Below are 22659 nucleotides of genomic sequence, written 5' to 3' on the forward strand. Positions count from 1 at the left end.
ATTTTAAGTTGACATTTAAAATTGTTAAGCTAAGGGTTAAAGCTACATATGTAACTTTTTGGACAAGCTGACCAAATTCACATAGAAATGTGAGTTATAGATTTGTCATTCAAAGTCTAAGCGGAAGATCTGTTCTATGTGCGCTATTTCTATGCTTCCCGTTCTTAAATTTAGTTTTTGTGTCTTACTTTTGGTTTTGTACACCAGTTGAAAATACAATATTTTTGGTTATGGAAAATATATTATACAGCGGTTTAGATGGTTCAGTGATTCTCTACGCAATGACTGCTTGCATTGTCACAAACTGAAATTAGGCGAACTTCGAAATTTTGCAATCAGGAAATGGCAGAGCGATTTCAGCATATTGCATCTTTAAGGTTAGGTAAGGGTTATGATTAAGCTTAGGTTTAGGGTAGGGATGTCCCAAGGATCCCAGATAGCGCTGACCATCCTCAATTAGCCTAGATAGATATAGCTGGCTAGCTTAGATAGCTAGCTTCTCTAGGCCTCCAGTCAAGACAGGCACTGTTATATGGGATGATCAATGACATTGTGGCTGCTACAAGTTAACTAGTCTTTGCTGTAGCAAAGTTGACTTGGCTACTGCGTATCTTTCCTTCCTGTCCATTCCCCTCACATATCCCATTTCCGCTCACCCGATGCAGCAATAGTGGCAGCCGCTGCAGTGCACAGGTAAAAAATGTAAGTTAAAAAAATATATATATATATATTACAAATATACATTTACAAGCAAATAAATCAACAACAAAAAACTGATATTCGAATAGTGAAATTATTTCAAACGCCCATCCCTACTTTACGGTGGTATTATGTTTTACTATTTTCTTATTTAGGGGAAAAAAGCTGTTTGAAAATTGCTCAGAAGTTGCAATGATTATGTACCAAAATATATTGGCTTGCCTCTGATGCTCCAGAGCTTTTGTTTCATTTAAGCCAGTAGTTTTGAAAGTAGTGCCCAAGCCAAAATGGGTCCCCGAAAATGATGCACAATTGTATAGTACGTCATCCATTTCGTATGATATGTTACATCCTGCAAACATTTTGCAATTCTTATTAGTGTTGCACGGTATACCGACACTTCTGTACTTTTTCGATACTAGAACATGGAAAAACGTTTCATTACAAGAATAAAATAATTGTCATGTGAATCATGCCATCGACTGATTTGAGACAGGATCAAGTCTCTGTCAGCGTAGCCGATGTCCCCCTATAGCGTGAGAGCACAGTGCCAGCTCCACTTACCCATTGCTAGCTTTAGCCTGCCGTAAGGAACCATTGAACTCACTGGGAGTGTGGGCTGCATCACCACTTATGATGCACAGAAGTTAACACACTTGAATAATGCAACACGGCATGTAGCAATGTTGAAACTGCTAATTACTGCTCCCAGAACAATGTCCAGTGCAGACTAAAGCACTACAATGCAAGACCGGTAGCTTTCAGCTTTGTAGGCTAACTTTCTTTGCTAGCTTACAGCTGAAGCCAGCATCAATTCACGACCCTAGTACCTTGTTTGTGATAATATGCTAACATAATGCAAAATATTGCTGATTTATAAAGCTGATTGCATTCAAAAATGTCCAATGTAATGATATTGAACTCAAAATATCTGTCCGGCTCAAGTGCCATTCTGTGACTTTGGCTAATACGCCTTTTTTTTGCAGTCAAATCGTTTTGGTATCAATTCTAATTCAACACTAATTGTTATGAAACGTTGCGAATTCCAATTTGTACAATATGTTACAAATTTGTAAGTGCGAAGGGATACTTCTGGATTTTGGGAATGAAGCCCTTTATCTACTTCCCCAGAATAACCTGTTCTTTTAATTTTGATTGTCCTTTCCTGGTAATGGTAAAATATAGCTTACATTATATTGCAGCACCAGACAATAATTGTCTGTATAATAATTTTTTCTCATGAATATATATATATTTGATCATACTGCATATATTTTAATCAAATAACAGAGTCAGTCTTTGAGGATGCAAAAAAAGTGCAGTGTAAAAAAGGTGGAGTGGTTTGGGTCAGGAGCTTGATCACTGCCTAGATACATTTTCTAATATTAGAACATTTCCTTGATTTGCCTGAGCTTCTCTGGTGACTCTGGAGCACATGGCCAAACAGCAGCCAATGAGAGGCCAGACTTAGTTTCCCTCTCTCTAGCAACAGTGAGTTTATTGCCTTTTTATTCATTAATTATTTTCTGTGGTCTCCCTCAGCCATTTGGGCTCTCCTGATAGCAAAGTGTGTCATCTCTAGACTGAATAAAAGTGAGGGGGGAAAAAAGGGATGGATCCAGTGACGACCAGCCTGCCAGCTGCTGCCTTGAAATGTGGGCTGCACTCCATGTGTAGGATTGTAACAGAGATGATTCTCCATTCAACTGGTATTAGTTGCAGCACATTTTTTTATTTTTTTTTATATATTTTTTTGTTGCTGTGGAATAAAATGCTGAAGTGGACCACCACGGAGTGCGGGATGATTGCAGTTGTCTTCTGCAAGATTGTGAATATAAACAAACAAAATGGCAGAGGAATGGAATTTTTTGGCAGGGGGGAGACGCAAGGGGAGGGGGGAGACGCAAGGGGAGGGGGGAGACGCAAGGGGAGGGGGATTGCCGGCTGTGGTTGGGTATGCCAGTGCCACTTGTCTACCCTGGCAACTCTTCTTTTTTTTTTGACACCGAGGATGTCAGACAGAGAGCCTTGGTGAGTCTCTCCAGTTTCTCTCTGCCCAAAAGTGGGGTGAGTAGTGTTGCCCAACGGTACGTCCTGTAATCATAACTATTTAACGTTTTATAGCGGTGCTATTAGGACAGACTATTACGAGAATGTTTGCTCGCTTTTCAAGTGGGGAGTTTGTCTGAGGGTTGAAGTGCGCATACCCCCGGATATGAAGAGAGAGGTGTACAGTTTGAATTTTTCCTGTTATTTAGACTTTAGCAGCAACCTATCATATCCACTCAACATACTTTACTGCTCTAAACCGGGCATCACAGCGAGTAGTTTAGTTTATTTTGACGTTTTCGAGCGATGCCCCAAAAACTCTGGTGGCTGCTGAGCTCTTATTTCCTGAGTCGCAAGCCCAACCCCTCCATTACAACCCCTCTGTCTTTTGATTTTCTTTTTGTCATCAATTCATCCAGGGGGGAAAAAGGAGATTTAATCTCGCCTTACATTGTGGGACCAAACACTAGACTGAAAGCCTAATGTCTCTCTGAGGCACAGTTGCCGTTTTTGACTTGGTCGCTTTTCAAAATATTTTTGCTTCACTCTTGCTGAAGCTACAGTACGCAAAAACAAAGGTAATTGACAATTTGTCTTTTGACCGTGGATACAGCCGTCTAGGTCTTCATGTTTTAAGATAGGATTTTCCTACTGTGGCTCTGACTTAACTGACAAAATGTAAGATTTTGACACTTAACTAGTCTTGAATAATTTATTAGGCCTAGGTGAGATCTGAAAAACCGTGATGTAATGCTGGGTCTACATAGCCGTTGAGGACCTTATTTACCATATTGACTGAAATGAAGCAAGTATGAATGAATGCATGCAAAAGATGTTTTTCTGCAATGAATTATATCAGATTATAAGAGCAAGGCGCATCTTGCATCGAAAGGTCTTTCTTTCAATCTTGTTGCATTGAAGGGTTTTGGCACGATTAGGCAACTTTTTTGAGAAGGCTGACAAAATATTTCTTAAGCAGCAGAACAGTCTTAAGTGGGTCATAATAACCCCTTTTCCCATAATCAAAAACGGTCACAAGTGAAACTGCATCCTTTGATTTTGATGCTTTAAAACTGTAAGGCTCGTCTTATTTCCTGATTCTAACGTTTGCTATTGCACACGTATTTATCCATGTGATCCTTTTCAGAGCATCACCGATTTTTATTGAGAGAACTGCGGTATAGTGATGTGACTTATTTCAAAATAGTTGTTTCAAATTGAGATTCGAAAATGTGATGCAATCTGATTTGGGGAGTCTGTGGAAAGTTATGACGCAGTAGCATCAGCCGATCCTTCCATCCCAAACAGGATTGCACAAACGCGTTGCACTGCGTTTTCATGCTTTGCGGCGGTGACACAGGGATGCTTTGCTTATTGTAGGCTACTGCGTATCTGTAGAATACATACTGTAGGATAATGTCTTAAATTTAACGTACGTATTATTTTTGACATTATCTATGTATTTTCCACTAGAAGCCCACTTTTTGTATTTTTTTTTTCTCTGTGCACTGCAGGTTGTCACTGTCCAGAACGTGAGGAGCCTAAGAAAATCAACGACTGTTGGACTGTCCTACTATGCCTCCACCCCCACAGACGACAGAGGTTGACTGAAGAGACCAACACTGGGCCTCAGTTAGGTTTCGAGCTGTCTAGCTCGTTTTTGCTGCTTGAAGGAGCATGTTGCCAACGCTGTCCCTCTGCTCCATCATTTGGTTAAACCGTGGTATCAAGCTGAGGAAAGTGCTCCACTGCGCCAACACCGGCCAGCTCTAAGGCAGGAGCACCTTACCTACCTTGCTGTATAGACTCGACCATTTCAGCAATGCTTCTAAGCTTCAGTTGATAGTTCTTTGGCCCTAAACGACCACTACTCCAAGCAAAATCATCATCGTTTCCTGGTTGCCGTAGCATTGGGCCGACTTTCGCATCCTCTGCGTCTTCGGCAGCTTTTATCGGTTTCTTATAATGGCGGTCGATGGTTTCCAATATCGTGCCCTCTACATCTACACCAAGGACTTGGAGGAGGACATTGACCTGCAGCCCGGGGACATTCTGACCGTCAGCAAGGCCTCCCTGGACTTCAAGGAGTGGGATGAGGAGCGTCCCGAGCTCCTGGGCTGGCTGCTGGGCTTCAACGAACGCACTAAGCAGAGGGGGGACTTCCCAGGGACATATGTCCAGTTCGTGGGCCCCGTGAGGATGGCACCGCCACCCAGTCAGCCTCGCTCCCAAAGACCCCTCCCAGCAGCCCCGGGGCCTGATCCACAACAAGGTAAAGCCTGAAGCCAATATATTTCACTATGGATTTCTCATATTCTGTTTTATTGATTGATTGTTTCTTCAGAGATATGTCACCAGCATTTTAGTTTGTATGAATATTTTCTGTCCTAAAAATATTTTTGAGATGTTGATTGATACTCCAATGAAGTTGCCCTTCAACATCAAGGAGAGTTGTGCATTCCTCTCGAAATTGTTACAATCTCCAGCAGTGTTTTTTGAAAGGGAACAGAAATAATTTGCAAAGCCCATATTTGTTAGAAAATGTTAATATTGGCTACTAATGATATTTGTCTGGAAGGAAGTGTTGGTTTGCCCTGCTCTTAGCTTATTTACATTTACATTTTAGTCATTTAGCAGACGCTCTTATCCAGAGCGACTTACAGTAGTGAATGCATACATTTCATACAATTTCATACATTTTTTTTTTTTTTTTCTGTGCTGGCCCCCCGTGGGAATCGAACCCACAACCCTGGTGTTGCAAACACCATGCTCTACCAACTGAGCTACAGGGAAGCTTATTGTTTTTGGAGTTGTCGAAAGCTTTGACGTTTTACTGTGACCGCACACTGACCCTTCTAATCTACCCTAAAGAGCTGTCATAGGCCTTTCCCTCATTCCAAACACAACTAACAAATGCTCATTTGAACCTAATCCAGTTACTGACCTGACTCTCTTGGTCAAGTTTTCTTCAGACTATCTTGTATATTTTGCCTTGACCCTCCATTCAACTCTCCTGCGAAGGATAGGATTGAGTTGCAATCAACCGTGTTGTGACCCAGAGCCCATTACTGACTTTATTTGGATCGTATGATGTAGATGTTCAATAACGGTCGACATTTTTCAACTAACTATATCCACCAACCCTAGCTTTATGGTACGACGCAAACTTTTTATATACCCATTACACTGATTTGACTAAACTCCCTATACACATATGAGAGGTTATTAAGTCATTTAGGAACTGAGTTTGCATTTCTAATGGGCTGCTCCTGAGTACAGGAATGTTCCAGTTTAATTTATTATGAATAAGCCAAATTGTCAGGGAACATAATATCACATTGTTTCACCAAGCGATAAACTCTCCGGCCATTTAATCTCGCAACTACTATATTACTGCATAAATATATGGATGATTTAATATAAATTCATGAAGTATTTTTACTGAGGTGCCTGGCCAACTCAAATATACCCTTGGCTTTGGCCCTTCCTCAGCAAGGCCAACTTATGCATTTACTAGTTCTTCTCCACTCCTAGTTTTCTCTCTCACTCCCTCGCATTCGTTCTTTATTAGGAATGCCAGTGGTTCATCGGGCCAAAATGAATACAAAAAAAAAAAAGAAATCTGGCCACTTATGTGATTTGTGTCTGGATGAAAATACACATTCCTTCTCTGTCAAAAGTAATGTTCCCCCAAAGCTCCCTTCTGCCCTTTAGTGAAAGATGCGCTTAGCACCATCTCCCAACACATCATGAACTTTGAATTGCCTGTCGTTTTCGCGATTTAGGTTTTCGTCACTTAGGCTGTACAGTGACTCATTTGTAATTCGTGTTCACTCATTTGGTAAGCATGCCAGTGCAGGCCTATTTAGCCCGAGTACAGGCCTGCTGCGAACTCATCTGTCATGCGTGACATTTTAACTGGAATCCTGAAAGCATTTTATTATGCTACCTGGAAATGAACATGATGAATGTTTTAGTTGAAAATAAGCAATGGTAGAGCTTAAGGGTAAGCTGGAGTGAATTTTGGGGGGGGTATAATTTTGGATGATATTATATCGATACTTTGACTCCCAAGTATCGATTTGTTATAGATGCAGTACCAGTCAAAAGTTTGGACACCTACTCATTCAATTTTTTTTATCTTGACTATGTTCTACATTGTAGAAAACTAGTGAAGGCATCACAACTATGTTATAACTACACATATATATGGAATTATTTAGTAACCAAAAAAATGTTAAACAAATCAAAATATATTTGAGATTGTTCAAAGTAGCCACCCTTTGCCTTGATGACAGCTTTGCACACTTGGCATTCTCTCAACCAGCTTCACCTGGAATGCTTTTCCAACCGTCTTGAAGGATTTCCCACATATGCTGAGCACTTATTGGCTGCTTTTCCTTCACTTTGCGGTCCAACTCATCCCAAACCATCTCAATTGGGTTGAGGTCGGGTGACTGTGGAGGCCAGGTCATCTGATGCAGCACTCCATCACTCCTTCTTGGTCAAATAGCCCTTACACAGCCTGGAGGTGTGTTGGGTCATTGTCCTGTTGAAAAACAAATGATAGTCCCACTAAGCTCAAACCAGATGGGATGGCGTACCACAGCATTCTGCAGCGATAGCCATGCTGGTTAGGTGTGCCTTGAATTGTAAATAAATCACAGACAGTGTCACCAGCAAAGCACCATCACACCTCCTCCATGCTTCACGGTGGGAACCACACATGCTGAGATCATCCGTTCACATACTCTATGTCACAAAGACATGGAGTTGTAGACAAAAATCTCAAATTTGGACTCATTAGACCAAAGGACAGATTTCCACCGTGTTTCTTGTCCCAAGCAAGTCTCTTTTTCTTATTGTTGTCCTTAGGCAGTGGTTTCTTTGCAGCAATTTGACCACAAAGGCCTGATTTTACAGTCTCCTCTGAAAAGGTGATGTTGATGTGTCTGTTACTTGAACTCTGTGAAGGATTTATTTGGGCTGCAATTTCTGAGGCTGGTAACTCTAATTTATCCTCTGCAGCAGAGGTAACTCTGGGTCTTCCTTTCCTGTGGCGGTCCTCATGAGAGCCAGTTTCATCAGTGTTTCATGGTTTTTGCAACTGCACTTGAAGAAACCTTCAAAGATCTTGAAATTTGCATATGGCTGTGCCCCTGCCCAGTCATGTGAAATCCATAGATTAGGGCCTAATTTCTTCATTTAAATTGACTGATTTCCTTATATGAACTGTAACTCAATAGAATTGTTGCGTTTTTTTATATTTTTGTTACATGCATACATACATACATACATACATACATACATACATACATACATACATACATACATACATACATACATACATACATACATACATACATACATAGTAATAAAAGTAATACTTTTTTTCCTCAAAGTTAGGGGTCAAAATTGACACTTTTCCTCAAACGTTTTGCGATTGGAGAACACATTTTTAAGAGGGATCAATTCAAACCACAGGTTTTCAGTGGGTTTCAAGTCCGGAGACTTTTGTGACTTAAATTGATTTTGTGGTCAATTTAACCATTTCTTTGTGGTTTTTGACGTGTGCTTGGGGTCATTGTCTTGCTGAAAGATCCACTTGCAGCCAAGTTTCAGCCTCCTGGCAGAGGCAACCAGGTTTTCTGGCCAAATTGTCCTGGTACTTGGTAAAGTACGCTTAACGACATGAAAATAGAGCTCTTATGCCACGCACCCCATTGGTATGTTTGGTGTTGGGAAAAAACGGAGGCTTATGCAGAAAAGTTCCTAATACTTACTGGTGGTGGATCTTTGTTATGGGGCTATTTTGATTCCACTGGTCCCTGGGGCCTTGTTAAAGACACCAGCTGCATTAAGTACTGCAGTGTAATGAATGCATCAGATTTGCCAGTTCTTGCTGTGAGATGTTACCCCACTCTTCCACCAAGGCACCTGCAAGTTGCCGGGGGGGGGGTGGCCTTAGCCCTCACCCTCCGATCCAACAGGTCCCAGACGTGCTCAATGGGATTGAGATCCGGGCTCTTCGCTGGCCATGGCAGAACACTGACATTCCTGTCTTGCAGGAAATCACGCACAGAACGAGCAGTATGGCTGGTGGCATTGTCATGCTGGAGGGTCATGTCAGAATGAGCCTGCAGGAAGGGTACCATATGAGGGAGGAGGATGCCTTCCCTGTAACGCACAGCGTTGGGATTGCCTGCAATGACAACAAGCTCAGTCCGATGATGCTGTGACACACCGCCCCAGACCATGATGGACCCTCCACCTCCAAATCGATCCCACTCCAGAGTACAGGCCTCGGTGTAACGATCATTCCTTTGACGATAAACGCGAATCCGACCATCACCCCAGGTGAGACAAAACCGCGACTCGTCAGTGAAGAACACTTTTTGCCAGTCCTGTCTGGTCCAGCGACGGTGGGTTTGTGCCCATAGGCGACGTTGTTGCCAGTGATGTCTGGTGAGGACCTGCCTTACAAATAGGCCTACAAGCCCTCCGTCCAGCCTCTCTCAGCCTATTGCGGACAGTCTGAGCACTGATGGAGGTATTGTGCGTTCCTGGTGTAACTCGGGCAGTTGTTGTTGCCATCCTGTACCTGTCCCGCAGGTGTGATGTTCGGATGTACTGCGAGGACGATCAGCTGTCCGTCCTGTCTCCCTGTAGCGCTGTCTTAGGCGTCTCACAGTACGGACATTGCAGTTTAATGCCCTGGCCACATCTGCAGTCCTCATGCCTCCTTGCAGCATGCCTAAGGCACGTTCACGTAGATGAGCAGGGACCCTGGGCATCTTTCTTTTGGTGTTTTTCAGAGTCAGTAGAAAAGCCTCTTTAGTGTCCTAAGTTTTCATAACTGTGACCTTAATTGCCTAACATCTGTAAGCTGTTAGTGTCTTAATGACCGTTCCACAGGTGCATGTTCATTAATTGTTTATGGTTCATTGAACAAGCATGGGAAACAGTGTTTAAACCCTTTACAATGAAGATCTGTGAAGTTATTTGGATTTTTACAAATTATCTTTGAGAGACAGGGTCCTGAAACGGGGACGTTTCCTTTTTTTTGCTGAGTTTATAATTCTCTGAGAAATTGTATTAGTATAATATAATTTGCCCCTTTTTTTCATAGAATACAGCTTAGTGTTTGTATTTTATACTGTCTTTTTTTTGCTCATCTTTATCAAGGGAGTCAATCATTTTGGATACTTTTTGGTTGTTGCTAGGTGGCGGTAGCTAGCGCTAGACAGCAGTTCTTGTGCCATAAATCCAGTATTTTTTTTTTTCATCCTAAAGCTTGTTCTTCATCTTCTTTCTAAATGCTGAGCTAACATGTTTTCAGCACTTTTATTTCCATGACTGATCAAAACAAATTTTCTCATGCTCTCTCGTCTCTCTGCAGCGAACCTGTACTGCCCTACCAAGCAAAAAGGCAGTAACTGCTCATTTGGTTGAAAAAGAGTTAGTCATTTTTGTTACATTAAATACATGCTTCATCATGTGGACAAGTATCCTGCCTCTATTGTGTTTTGAAGAATATGGGGGTCATGTTAGCAGTAACTGCATAAAGTTACTGTAAAACCAAGGTAAATAAAAGCAATTTTTCTCAGTTCCACGCTATGAGCAGTTACTGCCTTTTTGTTTGGTAGGGCAGTATAGTGAGCCATATGTTTGGAACATCATTGCAATAAAATCGCAGTATCAAATCACATTGAATATAGAATTGTGGGAATTGCAATACATAAGTATCCCGACAATATCGCACCGTGAGATCCCTGGCACTTCCCAGTCCTTGTAAATGTATAGACCTAGGTCAGACTGGGTTGTCAGGAGAGGTCCTCCTCAGAGTTGATGATCGGTGAGAGGAAACCAGTTGGGCAGCAGAGATTTCTCTGATTTGGGTAGAGCTGGGGAGTCATGCCAAATGCTCTGCCAACAGAGACAGTGGAGCCAGAAGGGAGGGAGTAGTGCTTGGCACAGCACCAACAATCCATTGTAGATTAGGAATGGGTAGGTCCACATTTTACAGATTTTATCTTCCTCAAGAAATGGAGGCCCTAGTTGTGTGAATAGATTGACCGAGTGAAGCCTACTCATTGTGTACACTTTTTTTTCTCATATGTACAGTGCCTTCAGAAAGTATTCATACCCCTTGACTTCCCACATGTTTACAAATGTCATTAAAAGTGAAAAGATAATGTCTTGTGTCAATAAGTATTAAACACTTTTCTTATGGCAAGCATAAATAAAATGTTCTTAAAACAAGTCTTAGGTTACATTGACTCACTGTGTGCAATAGTGTTTAAAATATTTTTTTAATTACTACTCCGTGTGTGTGTGTGTACACACACACACACTACTGTTCAAACGTTTGGGGTCACCTAGTAATGTCCTTGTTTTTGAAAGAAAAGCAACAAAAAAATCTCAAAGAAAAAAATAACACCAAATTGATCAGAAATACAGTGTAGACATTGTTAATGTTGTAATTGACTATTGTAGCTGGAAACGGCTTTTAAAAAAACATTTTTTTATGGAATATCTACATAGGCGTACAGAGGCCCATTTTCAGCAACCATCACTCCTGTGTTCCAATGGCATGTTGAGTTAGCTAATCCAAGTTTATCATTTTAAAAGGCTAATTGATCATTAGAAAACCCTTTTGCAATTGTTAGCACAGCTGAAAACTGTTGTTCTGATTAAAGAAGCAATAAAATTTGCCTTTAGACTAGTTGAGTATCTGGAGCATCAGCATTTGTGGGTTTGATTTACAGTCTCAAAATGGCCAGAAACAAATAACTTTATTATGCAACTCGTCAGTCTATTCTTGTTCTGAGAAATGAAGGCTATTCCATGTGAGAAATTGCCAAGAAACTGAAGATCTCATACAATGCTTTGTACTACTCCTTTCACAGAACAGCACAAACTGTCTCTAACCAGAATAGAAAGAGTGGGAGACCCCGGTGCACAACTGAGCAAGAGGACAAGTACATTAGTGTCTAGTTTGAGAAACAGACGCCTCACAAGTCCTCAACTGGCAGCTTCATGAAATAGTACCCGTTAAACACCAGTCTCAACGTAAACGGTGAAGAGGCGACACTGGGATGCTGGCCTTCTAGGCAGTTCCTCTGTCCAGTGTCTGTGTTCTTTTGCCCATCTTAATCTTTTCATTTTATTGGCCAGTCTGAGATATGGATTTTTCTTTGCAACTCTGCCTAGAAGGCCAGCATCCCGGAGTTGCCTCTTCACTGTTGACGTTGAGACTGGTGTTTTGCAGGTACTATTTAATGAAGCTGATTTCATCATACATGTCAATCAGGGAAGTTTCAACTATGTCGGTCCGTGGCCTCATCTATCGTGAGTCCTCTTCCTCGGTGCGCACTGTCACTGTGTCCGTTTCCATCTTGTCCAGCTGTGTCTGTAACATTTCACGTAAACCCTGTTTCTTGTCTGCATCGAAGTAGCGGTCCTCGTACCTAGCATCGAGCATGGTGGCGACACAGTAAAGAGGCTCAGAGAGAATGTCACCCAATCCCTTGTTCACAGCCTCTAGTAGAGTACTTTTGCAAGTTTTAACCCGACGGTCTGTGTGGGCAGTTTTGTTGGGCAGGCGTTTCAATACCATGACAGAGGGTATTATGTCTGCTGCAGACGCAGTTTAAAAAAATGTTTTATTTAACCTTTATTTAACCAGGTAGGCAAGTTGAGAACAAGTTCTCATTTTACAATTGCGACCTGGCCAAGATAAAGCAAAGCAGTTTGAAACGTACAACAACACAGAGTTACACATGGAGTAAAACAGACTCATTTTTCTACTGTACTATTGACTGTATGTACAATATGAGGTGAGATAAAGGGAGGTAAAGGTAAGAAAGGCCACGGTGGCGAAGAACATGCAATATAGCAAGTAAAACACTGGAATGGTAGATTTGCAGTGGAAGAAAGTGCAAAGTAGAAATAATGGGGTGCGAAGGAGCTAAATAAATAAATAAATACAGTAGGGGAAGAGGTAGTTGTTTGGGCTAAATTATAGATGGGCTATGTACAGGTGCAGTAACCTGTGAGCTGCTCTGACAGCTGGTGCTCAAAGCTAGTGAGGGAGAAGTGTTTCAGAGATTTTTGTAGTTTGTTCCAGTCATTGGCAGCAGAGAACTGGAAGGAGAGGCGGCCGAAGGAGGAATTGGCTTTGGGGTGACCAGAGAGATATACCTGCTGGAGCGAGTGCTACAGGTGGGTGCTGCTATGGTGACCAGCGAGCTGAGATAAGGGGGGACTTTACCTAGCAGGGTCTTGTAGATGACCTGGAGCCAGTGGGTTTGGCGACGAGTATGAAGCGAGGGCCAGCCAACAAGAGCGTACAGGTCGCAGTGGTGGGTAGTATATGGGGCTTTGTTGACAAAACCGATGGCACTGTGATAGACTGCATCCAATTTATTGAGCAGGGTATTGGGAGGCTATTTTGTAAATGACATCGTCGAGGATCGGTAGGTTAGTCAGTTTTACGAGGGTATGTTTGGCAGCATGAGTGAAGGATGCTTTGTTGTGAAATAGGAAGCCAATTCTAGATTTAACTTTGGATTGGAGATGTTTGATGTGAGTCTGGAAGGAGAGTTTACAATCTAACCAGACACCTAGGTATTTGTAGTTGTCCACATATTCTAAGTCAGAACCGTCCAGAGTAGTGATGCTGGATGGGCGGGCAGGTGCAGGCAGCCATCGGTTGAAGAGCATGCATTTAGTTTTACTTGTATTTAAGAGCAGTTGGAGGCCACGGAAGGAGAGTTGTATGGCATTGAAGCTCGTCTGGAGGGTTGTTAATACAGTGTCCAAAGAAGGGCCAGATGTATACAGAATGGTGTCATCTGCGTAGATGACTTTCGCATCCTCTGCGTCTTCGGCAGCTTTTATCGGTTTCTTATAATGGCGGTCGATGGTTTCCAATATCGTGCCCTCTACATCTACACCAAGGACTTGGAGGAGGACATTGACCTGCAGCCCGGGGACATTCTGACCGTCAGCAAGGCCTCCCTGGACTTCAAGGAGTGGGATGAGGAGCGTCCCGAGCTCCTGGGCTGGCTGCTGGGCTTCAACGAACGCACTAAGCAGAGGGGGGACTTCCCAGGGACATATGTCCAGTTCGTGGGCCCCGTGAGGATGGCACCGCCACCCAGTCAGCCTCGCTCCCAAAGACCCCTCCCAGCAGCCCCGGGGCCTGAGCCACAACAAGGTAAAGCCTGAAGCCAATATATTTCACTATGGATTTCTCATATTCTGTTTTATTGATTGATTGTTTCTTCAGAGATATGTCACCAGCATTTTAGTTTGTATGAATATTTTCTGTCCTAAAAATATTTTTGAGATGTTGATTGATACTCCAATGAAGTTGCCCTTCAACATCAAGGAGAGTTGTGCATTCCTCTCGAAATTGTTACAATCTCCAGCAGTGTTTTTTGAAAGGGAACAGAAATAATTTGCAAAGCCCATATTTGTTAGAAAATGTTAATATTGGCTACTAATGATATTTGTCTGGAAGAAAGTGTTGGTTTGCCCTGCTCTTAGCTTATTTACATTTACATTTTAGTCATTTAGCAGACGCTCTTATCCAGAGCGACTTACAGTAGTGAATGCATACATTTCATACAATTTCATACATTTTTTTTTTTTTTTTCTGTGCTGGCCCCCCGTGGGAATCGAACCCACAACCCTGGTGTTGCAAACACCATGCTCTACCAACTGAGCTACAGGGAAGCTTATTGTTTTTGGAGTTGTCGAAAGCTTTGACGTTTTACTGTGACCGCACACTGACCCTTCTAATCTACCCTAAAGAGCTGTCATAGGCCTTTCCCTCATTCCAAACACAACTAACAAATGCTCATTTGAACCTAATCCAGTTACTGACCTGACTCTCTTGGTCAAGTTTTCTTCAGACTATCTTGTATATTTTGCCTTGACCCTCCATTCAACTCTCCTGCGAAGGATAGGATTGAGTTGCAATCAACCGTGTTGTGACCCAGAGCCCATTACTGACTTTATTTGGATCGTATGATGTAGATGTTCAATAACGGTCGACATTTTTCAACTAACTATATCCACCAACCCTAGCTTTATGGTACGACGCAAACTTTTTATATACCCATTACACTGATTTGACTAAACTCCCTATACACATATGAGAGGTTATTAAGTCATTTAGGAACTGAGTTTGCATTTCTAATGGGCTGCTCCTGAGTACAGGAATGTTCCAGTTTAATTTATTATGAATAAGCCAAATTGTCAGGGAACATAATATCACATTGTTTCACCAAGCGATAAACTCTCCGGCCATTTAATCTCGCAACTACTATATTACTGCATAAATATATGGATGATTTAATATAAATTCATGAAGTATTTTTACTGAGGTGCCTGGCCAACTCAAATATACACTTGGCTTTGGCCCTTCCTCAGCAAGGCCAACTTATGCATTTACTAGTTCTTCTCCACTCCTAGTTTTCTCTCTCACTCCCTCGCATTCGTTCTTTATTAGGAATGCCAGTGGTTCATCGGGCCAAAATGAATACAAAAAAAAAAAAGAAATCTGGCCACTTATGTGATTTGTGTCTGGATGAAAATACACATTCCTTCTCTGTCAAAAGTAATGTTCCCCCAAAGCTCCCTTCTGCCCTTTAGTGAAAGATGCGCTTAGCACCATCTCCCAACACATCATGAACTTTGAATTGCCTGTCGTTTTCGCGATTTAGGTTTTCGTCACTTAGGCTGTACAGTGACTCATTTGTAATTCGTGTTCACTCATTTGGTAAGCATGCCAGTGCAGGCCTATTTAGCCCGAGTACAGGCCTGCTGCGAACTCATCTGTCATGCGTGACATTTTAACTGGAATCCTGAAAGCATTTTATTATGCTACCTGGAAATGAACATGATGAATGTTTTAGTTGAAAATAAGCAATGGTAGAGCTTAAGGGTAAGCTGGAGTGAATTTTGGGGGGGGTATAATTTTGGATGATATTATATCGATACTTTGACTCCCAAGTATCGATTTGTTATAGATGCAGTACCAGTCAAAAGTTTGGACACCTACTCATTCAATTTTTTTTATCTTGACTATGTTCTACATTGTAGAAAACTAGTGAAGGCATCACAACTATGTTATAACTACACATATATATGGAATTATTTAGTAACCAAAAAAATGTTAAACAAATCAAAATATATTTGAGATTGTTCAAAGTAGCCACCCTTTGCCTTGATGACAGCTTTGCACACTTGGCATTCTCTCAACCAGCTTCACCTGGAATGCTTTTCCAACCGTCTTGAAGGATTTCCCACATATGCTGAGCACTTATTGGCTGCTTTTCCTTCACTTTGCGGTCCAACTCATCCCAAACCATCTCAATTGGGTTGAGGTCGGGTGACTGTGGAGGCCAGGTCATCTGATGCAGCACTCCATCACTCCTTCTTGGTCAAATAGCCCTTACACAGCCTGGAGGTGTGTTGGGTCATTGTCCTGTTGAAAAACAAATGATAGTCCCACTAAGCTCAAACCAGATGGGATGGCGTACCACAGCATTCTGCAGCGATAGCCATGCTGGTTAGGTGTGCCTTGAATTGTAAATAAATCACAGACAGTGTCACCAGCAAAGCACCATCACACCTCCTCCATGCTTCACGGTGGGAACCACACATGCTGAGATCATCCGTTCACATACTCTATGTCACAAAGACATGGAGTTGTAGACAAAAATCTCAAATTTGGACTCATTAGACCAAAGGACAGATTTCCACCGTGTTTCTTGTCCCAAGCAAGTCTCTTTTTCTTATTGTTGTCCTTAGGCAGTGGTTTCTTTGCAGCAATTTGACCACAAAGGCCTGATTTTACAGTCTCCTCTGAAAAGGTGATGTTGATGTGTCTGTTACTTGAACTCTGTGAAGGATTTATTTGGGCTGCAATTTCTGAGGCTGGTAACTCTAATTTATCCTCTGCAGCAGAGGTAACTCTGGGTCTTCCTTTCCTGTGGCGGTCCTCATGAGAGCCAGTTTCATCAGTGTTTCATGGTTTTTGCAACTGCACTTGAAGAAACCTTCAAAGATCTTGAAATTTGCATATGGCTGTGCCCCTGCCCAGTCATGTGAAATCCATAGATTAGGGCCTAATTTCTTCATTTAAATTGACTGATTTCCTTATATGAACTGTAACTCAATAGAATTGTTGCGTTTTTTTATATTTTTGTTACATGCATACATACATACATACATACATACATACATACATACATACATACATACATACATACATACATACATACATACATACATACATACATACATACATACATAGTAATAAAAGTAATACTTTTTTTCCTCAAAGTTAGGGGTCAAAATTGACACTTTTCCTCAAACGTTTTGCGATTGGAGAACACATTTTTAAGAGGGATCAATTCAAACCACAGGTTTTCAGTGGGTTTCAAGTCCGGAGACTTTTGTGACTTAAATTGATTTTGTGGTCAATTTAACCATTTCTTTGTGGTTTTTGACGTGTGCTTGGGGTCATTGTCTTGCTGAAAGATCCACTTGCAGCCAAGTTTCAGCCTCCTGGCAGAGGCAACCAGGTTTTCTGGCCAAATTGTCCTGGTACTTGGTAAAGTACGCTTAACGACATGAAAATAGAGCTCTTATGCCACGCACCCCATTGGTATGTTTGGTGTTGGGAAAAAACGGAGGCTTATGCAGAAAAGTTCCTAATACTTACTGGTGGTGGATCTTTGTTATGGGGCTATTTTGATTCCACTGGTCCCTGGGGCCTTGTTAAAGACACCAGCTGCATTAAGTACTGCAGTGTAATGAATGCATCAGATTTGCCAGTTCTTGCTGTGAGATGTTACCCCACTCTTCCACCAAGGCACCTGCAAGTTGCCGGGGGGGGGGTGGCCTTAGCCCTCACCCTCCGATCCAACAGGTCCCAGACGTGCTCAATGGGATTGAGATCCGGGCTCTTCGCTGGCCATGGCAGAACACTGACATTCCTGTCTTGCAGGAAATCACGCACAGAACGAGCAGTATGGCTGGTGGCATTGTCATGCTGGAGGGTCATGTCAGAATGAGCCTGCAGGAAGGGTACCATATGAGGGAGGAGGATGCCTTCCCTGTAACGCACAGCGTTGGGATTGCCTGCAATGACAACAAGCTCAGTCCGATGATGCTGTGACACACCGCCCCAGACCATGATGGACCCTCCACCTCCAAATCGATCCCACTCCAGAGTACAGGCCTCGGTGTAACGATCATTCCTTTGACGATAAACGCGAATCCGACCATCACCCCAGGTGAGACAAAACCGCGACTCGTCAGTGAAGAACACTTTTTGCCAGTCCTGTCTGGTCCAGCGACGGTGGGTTTGTGCCCATAGGCGACGTTGTTGCCAGTGATGTCTGGTGAGGACCTGCCTTACAAATAGGCCTACAAGCCCTCCGTCCAGCCTCTCTCAGCCTATTGCGGACAGTCTGAGCACTGATGGAGGTATTGTGCGTTCCTGGTGTAACTCGGGCAGTTGTTGTTGCCATCCTGTACCTGTCCCGCAGGTGTGATGTTCGGATGTACTGCGAGGACGATCAGCTGTCCGTCCTGTCTCCCTGTAGCGCTGTCTTAGGCGTCTCACAGTACGGACATTGCAGTTTAATGCCCTGGCCACATCTGCAGTCCTCATGCCTCCTTGCAGCATGCCTAAGGCACGTTCACGTAGATGAGCAGGGACCCTGGGCATCTTTCTTTTGGTGTTTTTCAGAGTCAGTAGAAAAGCCTCTTTAGTGTCCTAAGTTTTCATAACTGTGACCTTAATTGCCTAACATCTGTAAGCTGTTAGTGTCTTAATGACCGTTCCACAGGTGCATGTTCATTAATTGTTTATGGTTCATTGAACAAGCATGGGAAACAGTGTTTAAACCCTTTACAATGAAGATCTGTGAAGTTATTTGGATTTTTACAAATTATCTTTGAGAGACAGGGTCCTGAAACGGGGACGTTTCCTTTTTTTTGCTGAGTTTATAATTCTCTGAGAAATTGTATTAGTATAATATAATTTGCCCCTTTTTTTCATAGAATACAGCTTAGTGTTTGTATTTTATACTGTCTTTTTTTTGCTCATCTTTATCAAGGGAGTCAATCATTTTGGATACTTTTTGGTTGTTGCTAGGTGGCGGTAGCTAGCGCTAGACAGCAGTTCTTGTGCCATAAATCCAGTATTTTTTTTTTTCATCCTAAAGCTTGTTCTTCATCTTCTTTCTAAATGCTGAGCTAACATGTTTTCAGCACTTTTATTTCCATGACTGATCAAAACAAATTTTCTCATGCTCTCTCGTCTCTCTGCAGCGAACCTGTACTGCCCTACCAAGCAAAAAGGCAGTAACTGCTCATTTGGTTGAAAAAGAGTTAGTCATTTTTGTTACATTAAATACATGCTTCATCATGTGGACAAGTATCCTGCCTCTATTGTGTTTTGAAGAATATGGGGGTCATGTTAGCAGTAACTGCATAAAGTTACTGTAAAACCAAGGTAAATAAAAGCAATTTTTCTCAGTTCCACGCTATGAGCAGTTACTGCCTTTTTGTTTGGTAGGGCAGTATAGTGAGCCATATGTTTGGAACATCATTGCAATAAAATCGCAGTATCAAATCACATTGAATATAGAATTGTGGGAATTGCAATACATAAGTATCCCGACAATATCGCACCGTGAGATCCCTGGCACTTCCCAGTCCTTGTAAATGTATAGACCTAGGTCAGACTGGGTTGTCAGGAGAGGTCCTCCTCAGAGTTGATGATCGGTGAGAGGAAACCAGTTGGGCAGCAGAGATTTCTCTGATTTGGGTAGAGCTGGGGAGTCATGCCAAATGCTCTGCCAACAGAGACAGTGGAGCCAGAAGGGAGGGAGTAGTGCTTGGCACAGCACCAACAATCCATTGTAGATTAGGAATGGGTAGGTCCACATTTTACAGATTTTATCTTCCTCAAGAAATGGAGGCCCTAGTTGTGTGAATAGATTGACCGAGTGAAGCCTACTCATTGTGTACACTTTTTTTTCTCATATGTACAGTGCCTTCAGAAAGTATTCATACCCCTTGACTTCCCACATGTTTACAAATGTCATTAAAAGTGAAAAGATAATGTCTTGTGTCAATAAGTATTAAACACTTTTCTTATGGCAAGCATAAATAAAATGTTCTTAAAACAAGTCTTAGGTTACATTGACTCACTGTGTGCAATAGTGTTTAAAATATTTTTTTAATTACTACTCCGTGTGTGTGTGTGTACACACACACACACTACTGTTCAAACGTTTGGGGTCACCTAGTAATGTCCTTGTTTTTGAAAGAAAAGCAACAAAAAAATCTCAAAGAAAAAAATAACACCAAATTGATCAGAAATACAGTGTAGACATTGTTAATGTTGTAATTGACTATTGTAGCTGGAAACGGCTTTTAAAAAAACATTTTTTTATGGAATATCTACATAGGCGTACAGAGGCCCATTTTCAGCAACCATCACTCCTGTGTTCCAATGGCATGTTGAGTTAGCTAATCCAAGTTTATCATTTTAAAAGGCTAATTGATCATTAGAAAACCCTTTTGCAATTGTTAGCACAGCTGAAAACTGTTGTTCTGATTAAAGAAGCAATAAAATTTGCCTTTAGACTAGTTGAGTATCTGGAGCATCAGCATTTGTGGGTTTGATTTACAGTCTCAAAATGGCCAGAAACAAATAACTTTATTATGCAACTCGTCAGTCTATTCTTGTTCTGAGAAATGAAGGCTATTCCATGTGAGAAATTGCCAAGAAACTGAAGATCTCATACAATGCTTTGTACTACTCCTTTCACAGAACAGCACAAACTGTCTCTAACCAGAATAGAAAGAGTGGGAGACCCCGGTGCACAACTGAGCAAGAGGACAAGTACATTAGTGTCTAGTTTGAGAAACAGACGCCTCACAAGTCCTCAACTGGCAGCTTCATGAAATAGTACCCGTTAAACACCAGTCTCAACGTAAACGGTGAAGAGGCGACACTGGGATGCTGGCCTTCTAGGCAGTTCCTCTGTCCAGTGTCTGTGTTCTTTTGCCCATCTTAATCTTTTCATTTTATTGGCCAGTCTGAGATATGGATTTTTCTTTGCAACTCTGCCTAGAAGGCCAGCATCCCGGAGTTGCCTCTTCACTGTTGACGTTGAGACTGGTGTTTTGCAGGTACTATTTAATGAAGCTGATTTCATCATACATGTCAATCAGGGAAGTTTCAACTATGTCGGTCCGTGGCCTCATCTATCGTGAGTCCTCTTCCTCGGTGCGCACTGTCACTGTGTCCGTTTCCATCTTGTCCAGCTGTGTCTGTAACATTTCACGTAAACCCTGTTTCTTGTCTGCATCGAAGTAGCGGTCCTCGTACCTAGCATCGAGCATGGTGGCGACACAGTAAAGAGGCTCAGAGAGAATGTCACCCAATCCCTTGTTCACAGCCTCTAGTAGAGTACTTTTGCAAGTTTTAACCCGACGGTCTGTGTGGGCAGTTTTGTTGGGCAGGCGTTTCAATACCATGACAGAGGGTATTATGTCTGCTGCAGACGCAGTTTAAAAAAATGTTTTATTTAACCTTTATTTAACCAGGTAGGCAAGTTGAGAACAAGTTCTCATTTTACAATTGCGACCTGGCCAAGATAAAGCAAAGCAGTTTGAAACGTACAACAACACAGAGTTACACATGGAGTAAAACAGACTCATTTTTCTACTGTACTATTGACTGTATGTACAATATGAGGTGAGATAAAGGGAGGTAAAGGTAAGAAAGGCCACGGTGGCGAAGAACATGCAATATAGCAAGTAAAACACTGGAATGGTAGATTTGCAGTGGAAGAAAGTGCAAAGTAGAAATAATGGGGTGCGAAGGAGCTAAATAAATAAATAAATACAGTAGGGGAAGAGGTAGTTGTTTGGGCTAAATTATAGATGGGCTATGTACAGGTGCAGTAACCTGTGAGCTGCTCTGACAGCTGGTGCTCAAAGCTAGTGAGGGAGAAGTGTTTCAGAGATTTTTGTAGTTTGTTCCAGTCATTGGCAGCAGAGAACTGGAAGGAGAGGCGGCCGAAGGAGGAATTGGCTTTGGGGTGACCAGAGAGATATACCTGCTGGAGCGAGTGCTACAGGTGGGTGCTGCTATGGTGACCAGCGAGCTGAGATAAGGGGGGACTTTACCTAGCAGGGTCTTGTAGATGACCTGGAGCCAGTGGGTTTGGCGACGAGTATGAAGCGAGGGCCAGCCAACAAGAGCGTACAGGTCGCAGTGGTGGGTAGTATATGGGGCTTTGTTGACAAAACCGATGGCACTGTGATAGACTGCATCCAATTTATTGAGCAGGGTATTGGGAGGCTATTTTGTAAATGACATCGTCGAGGATCGGTAGGTTAGTCAGTTTTACGAGGGTATGTTTGGCAGCATGAGTGAAGGATGCTTTGTTGTGAAATAGGAAGCCAATTCTAGATTTAACTTTGGATTGGAGATGTTTGATGTGAGTCTGGAAGGAGAGTTTACAATCTAACCAGACACCTAGGTATTTGTAGTTGTCCACATATTCTAAGTCAGAACCGTCCAGAGTAGTGATGCTGGATGGGCGGGCAGGTGCAGGCAGCCATCGGTTGAAGAGCATGCATTTAGTTTTACTTGTATTTAAGAGCAGTTGGAGGCCACGGAAGGAGAGTTGTATGGCATTGAAGCTCGTCTGGAGGGTTGTTAATACAGTGTCCAAAGAAGGGCCAGATGTATACAGAATGGTGTCATCTGCGTAGAGGTGGATCAGAGACTCACCAGCAGCAAGAGCGACATCATTGATGTATACAGAGAAGAGAGTCGGCCCAAGAATTGAACACTTTGGTACC

The 22659-nt window shown here is 42.3% G+C and overlaps 1 protein-coding gene across 3 annotated transcripts in view; it reads left to right on the top strand.

The window, feature by feature from the left end:
• The window catches only part of LOC106568949 (phosphatidylinositol 3-kinase regulatory subunit gamma), a 65478-nt gene that overhangs the window by 4044 nt on the left and 38775 nt on the right, over positions 1 to 22659 (top strand). For 2 of the 3 annotated variants that reach the window (XM_082960753.1, XM_014139822.3), the window contains exon 2: positions 4263 to 5020. In XM_082960753.1, coding sequence (XP_082816879.1) covers positions 4714 to 5020 — 307 coding nt within the window. In that variant the 5' untranslated portion in view covers positions 4263 to 4713. Of the gene's footprint in view, positions 1 to 4262; positions 5021 to 13603; positions 13970 to 22659 lie in introns of those variants that run through there. The other variant, XM_082960754.1, reaches the window with a different exon arrangement.

The sequence above is a fragment of the Salmo salar genome, chromosome 14 (assembly GCF_965601325.2).
Source record: "Salmo salar chromosome 14, fSalSal1, whole genome shotgun sequence".
Taxonomy (NCBI): Eukaryota; Metazoa; Chordata; class Actinopteri; order Salmoniformes; family Salmonidae; genus Salmo; species Salmo salar.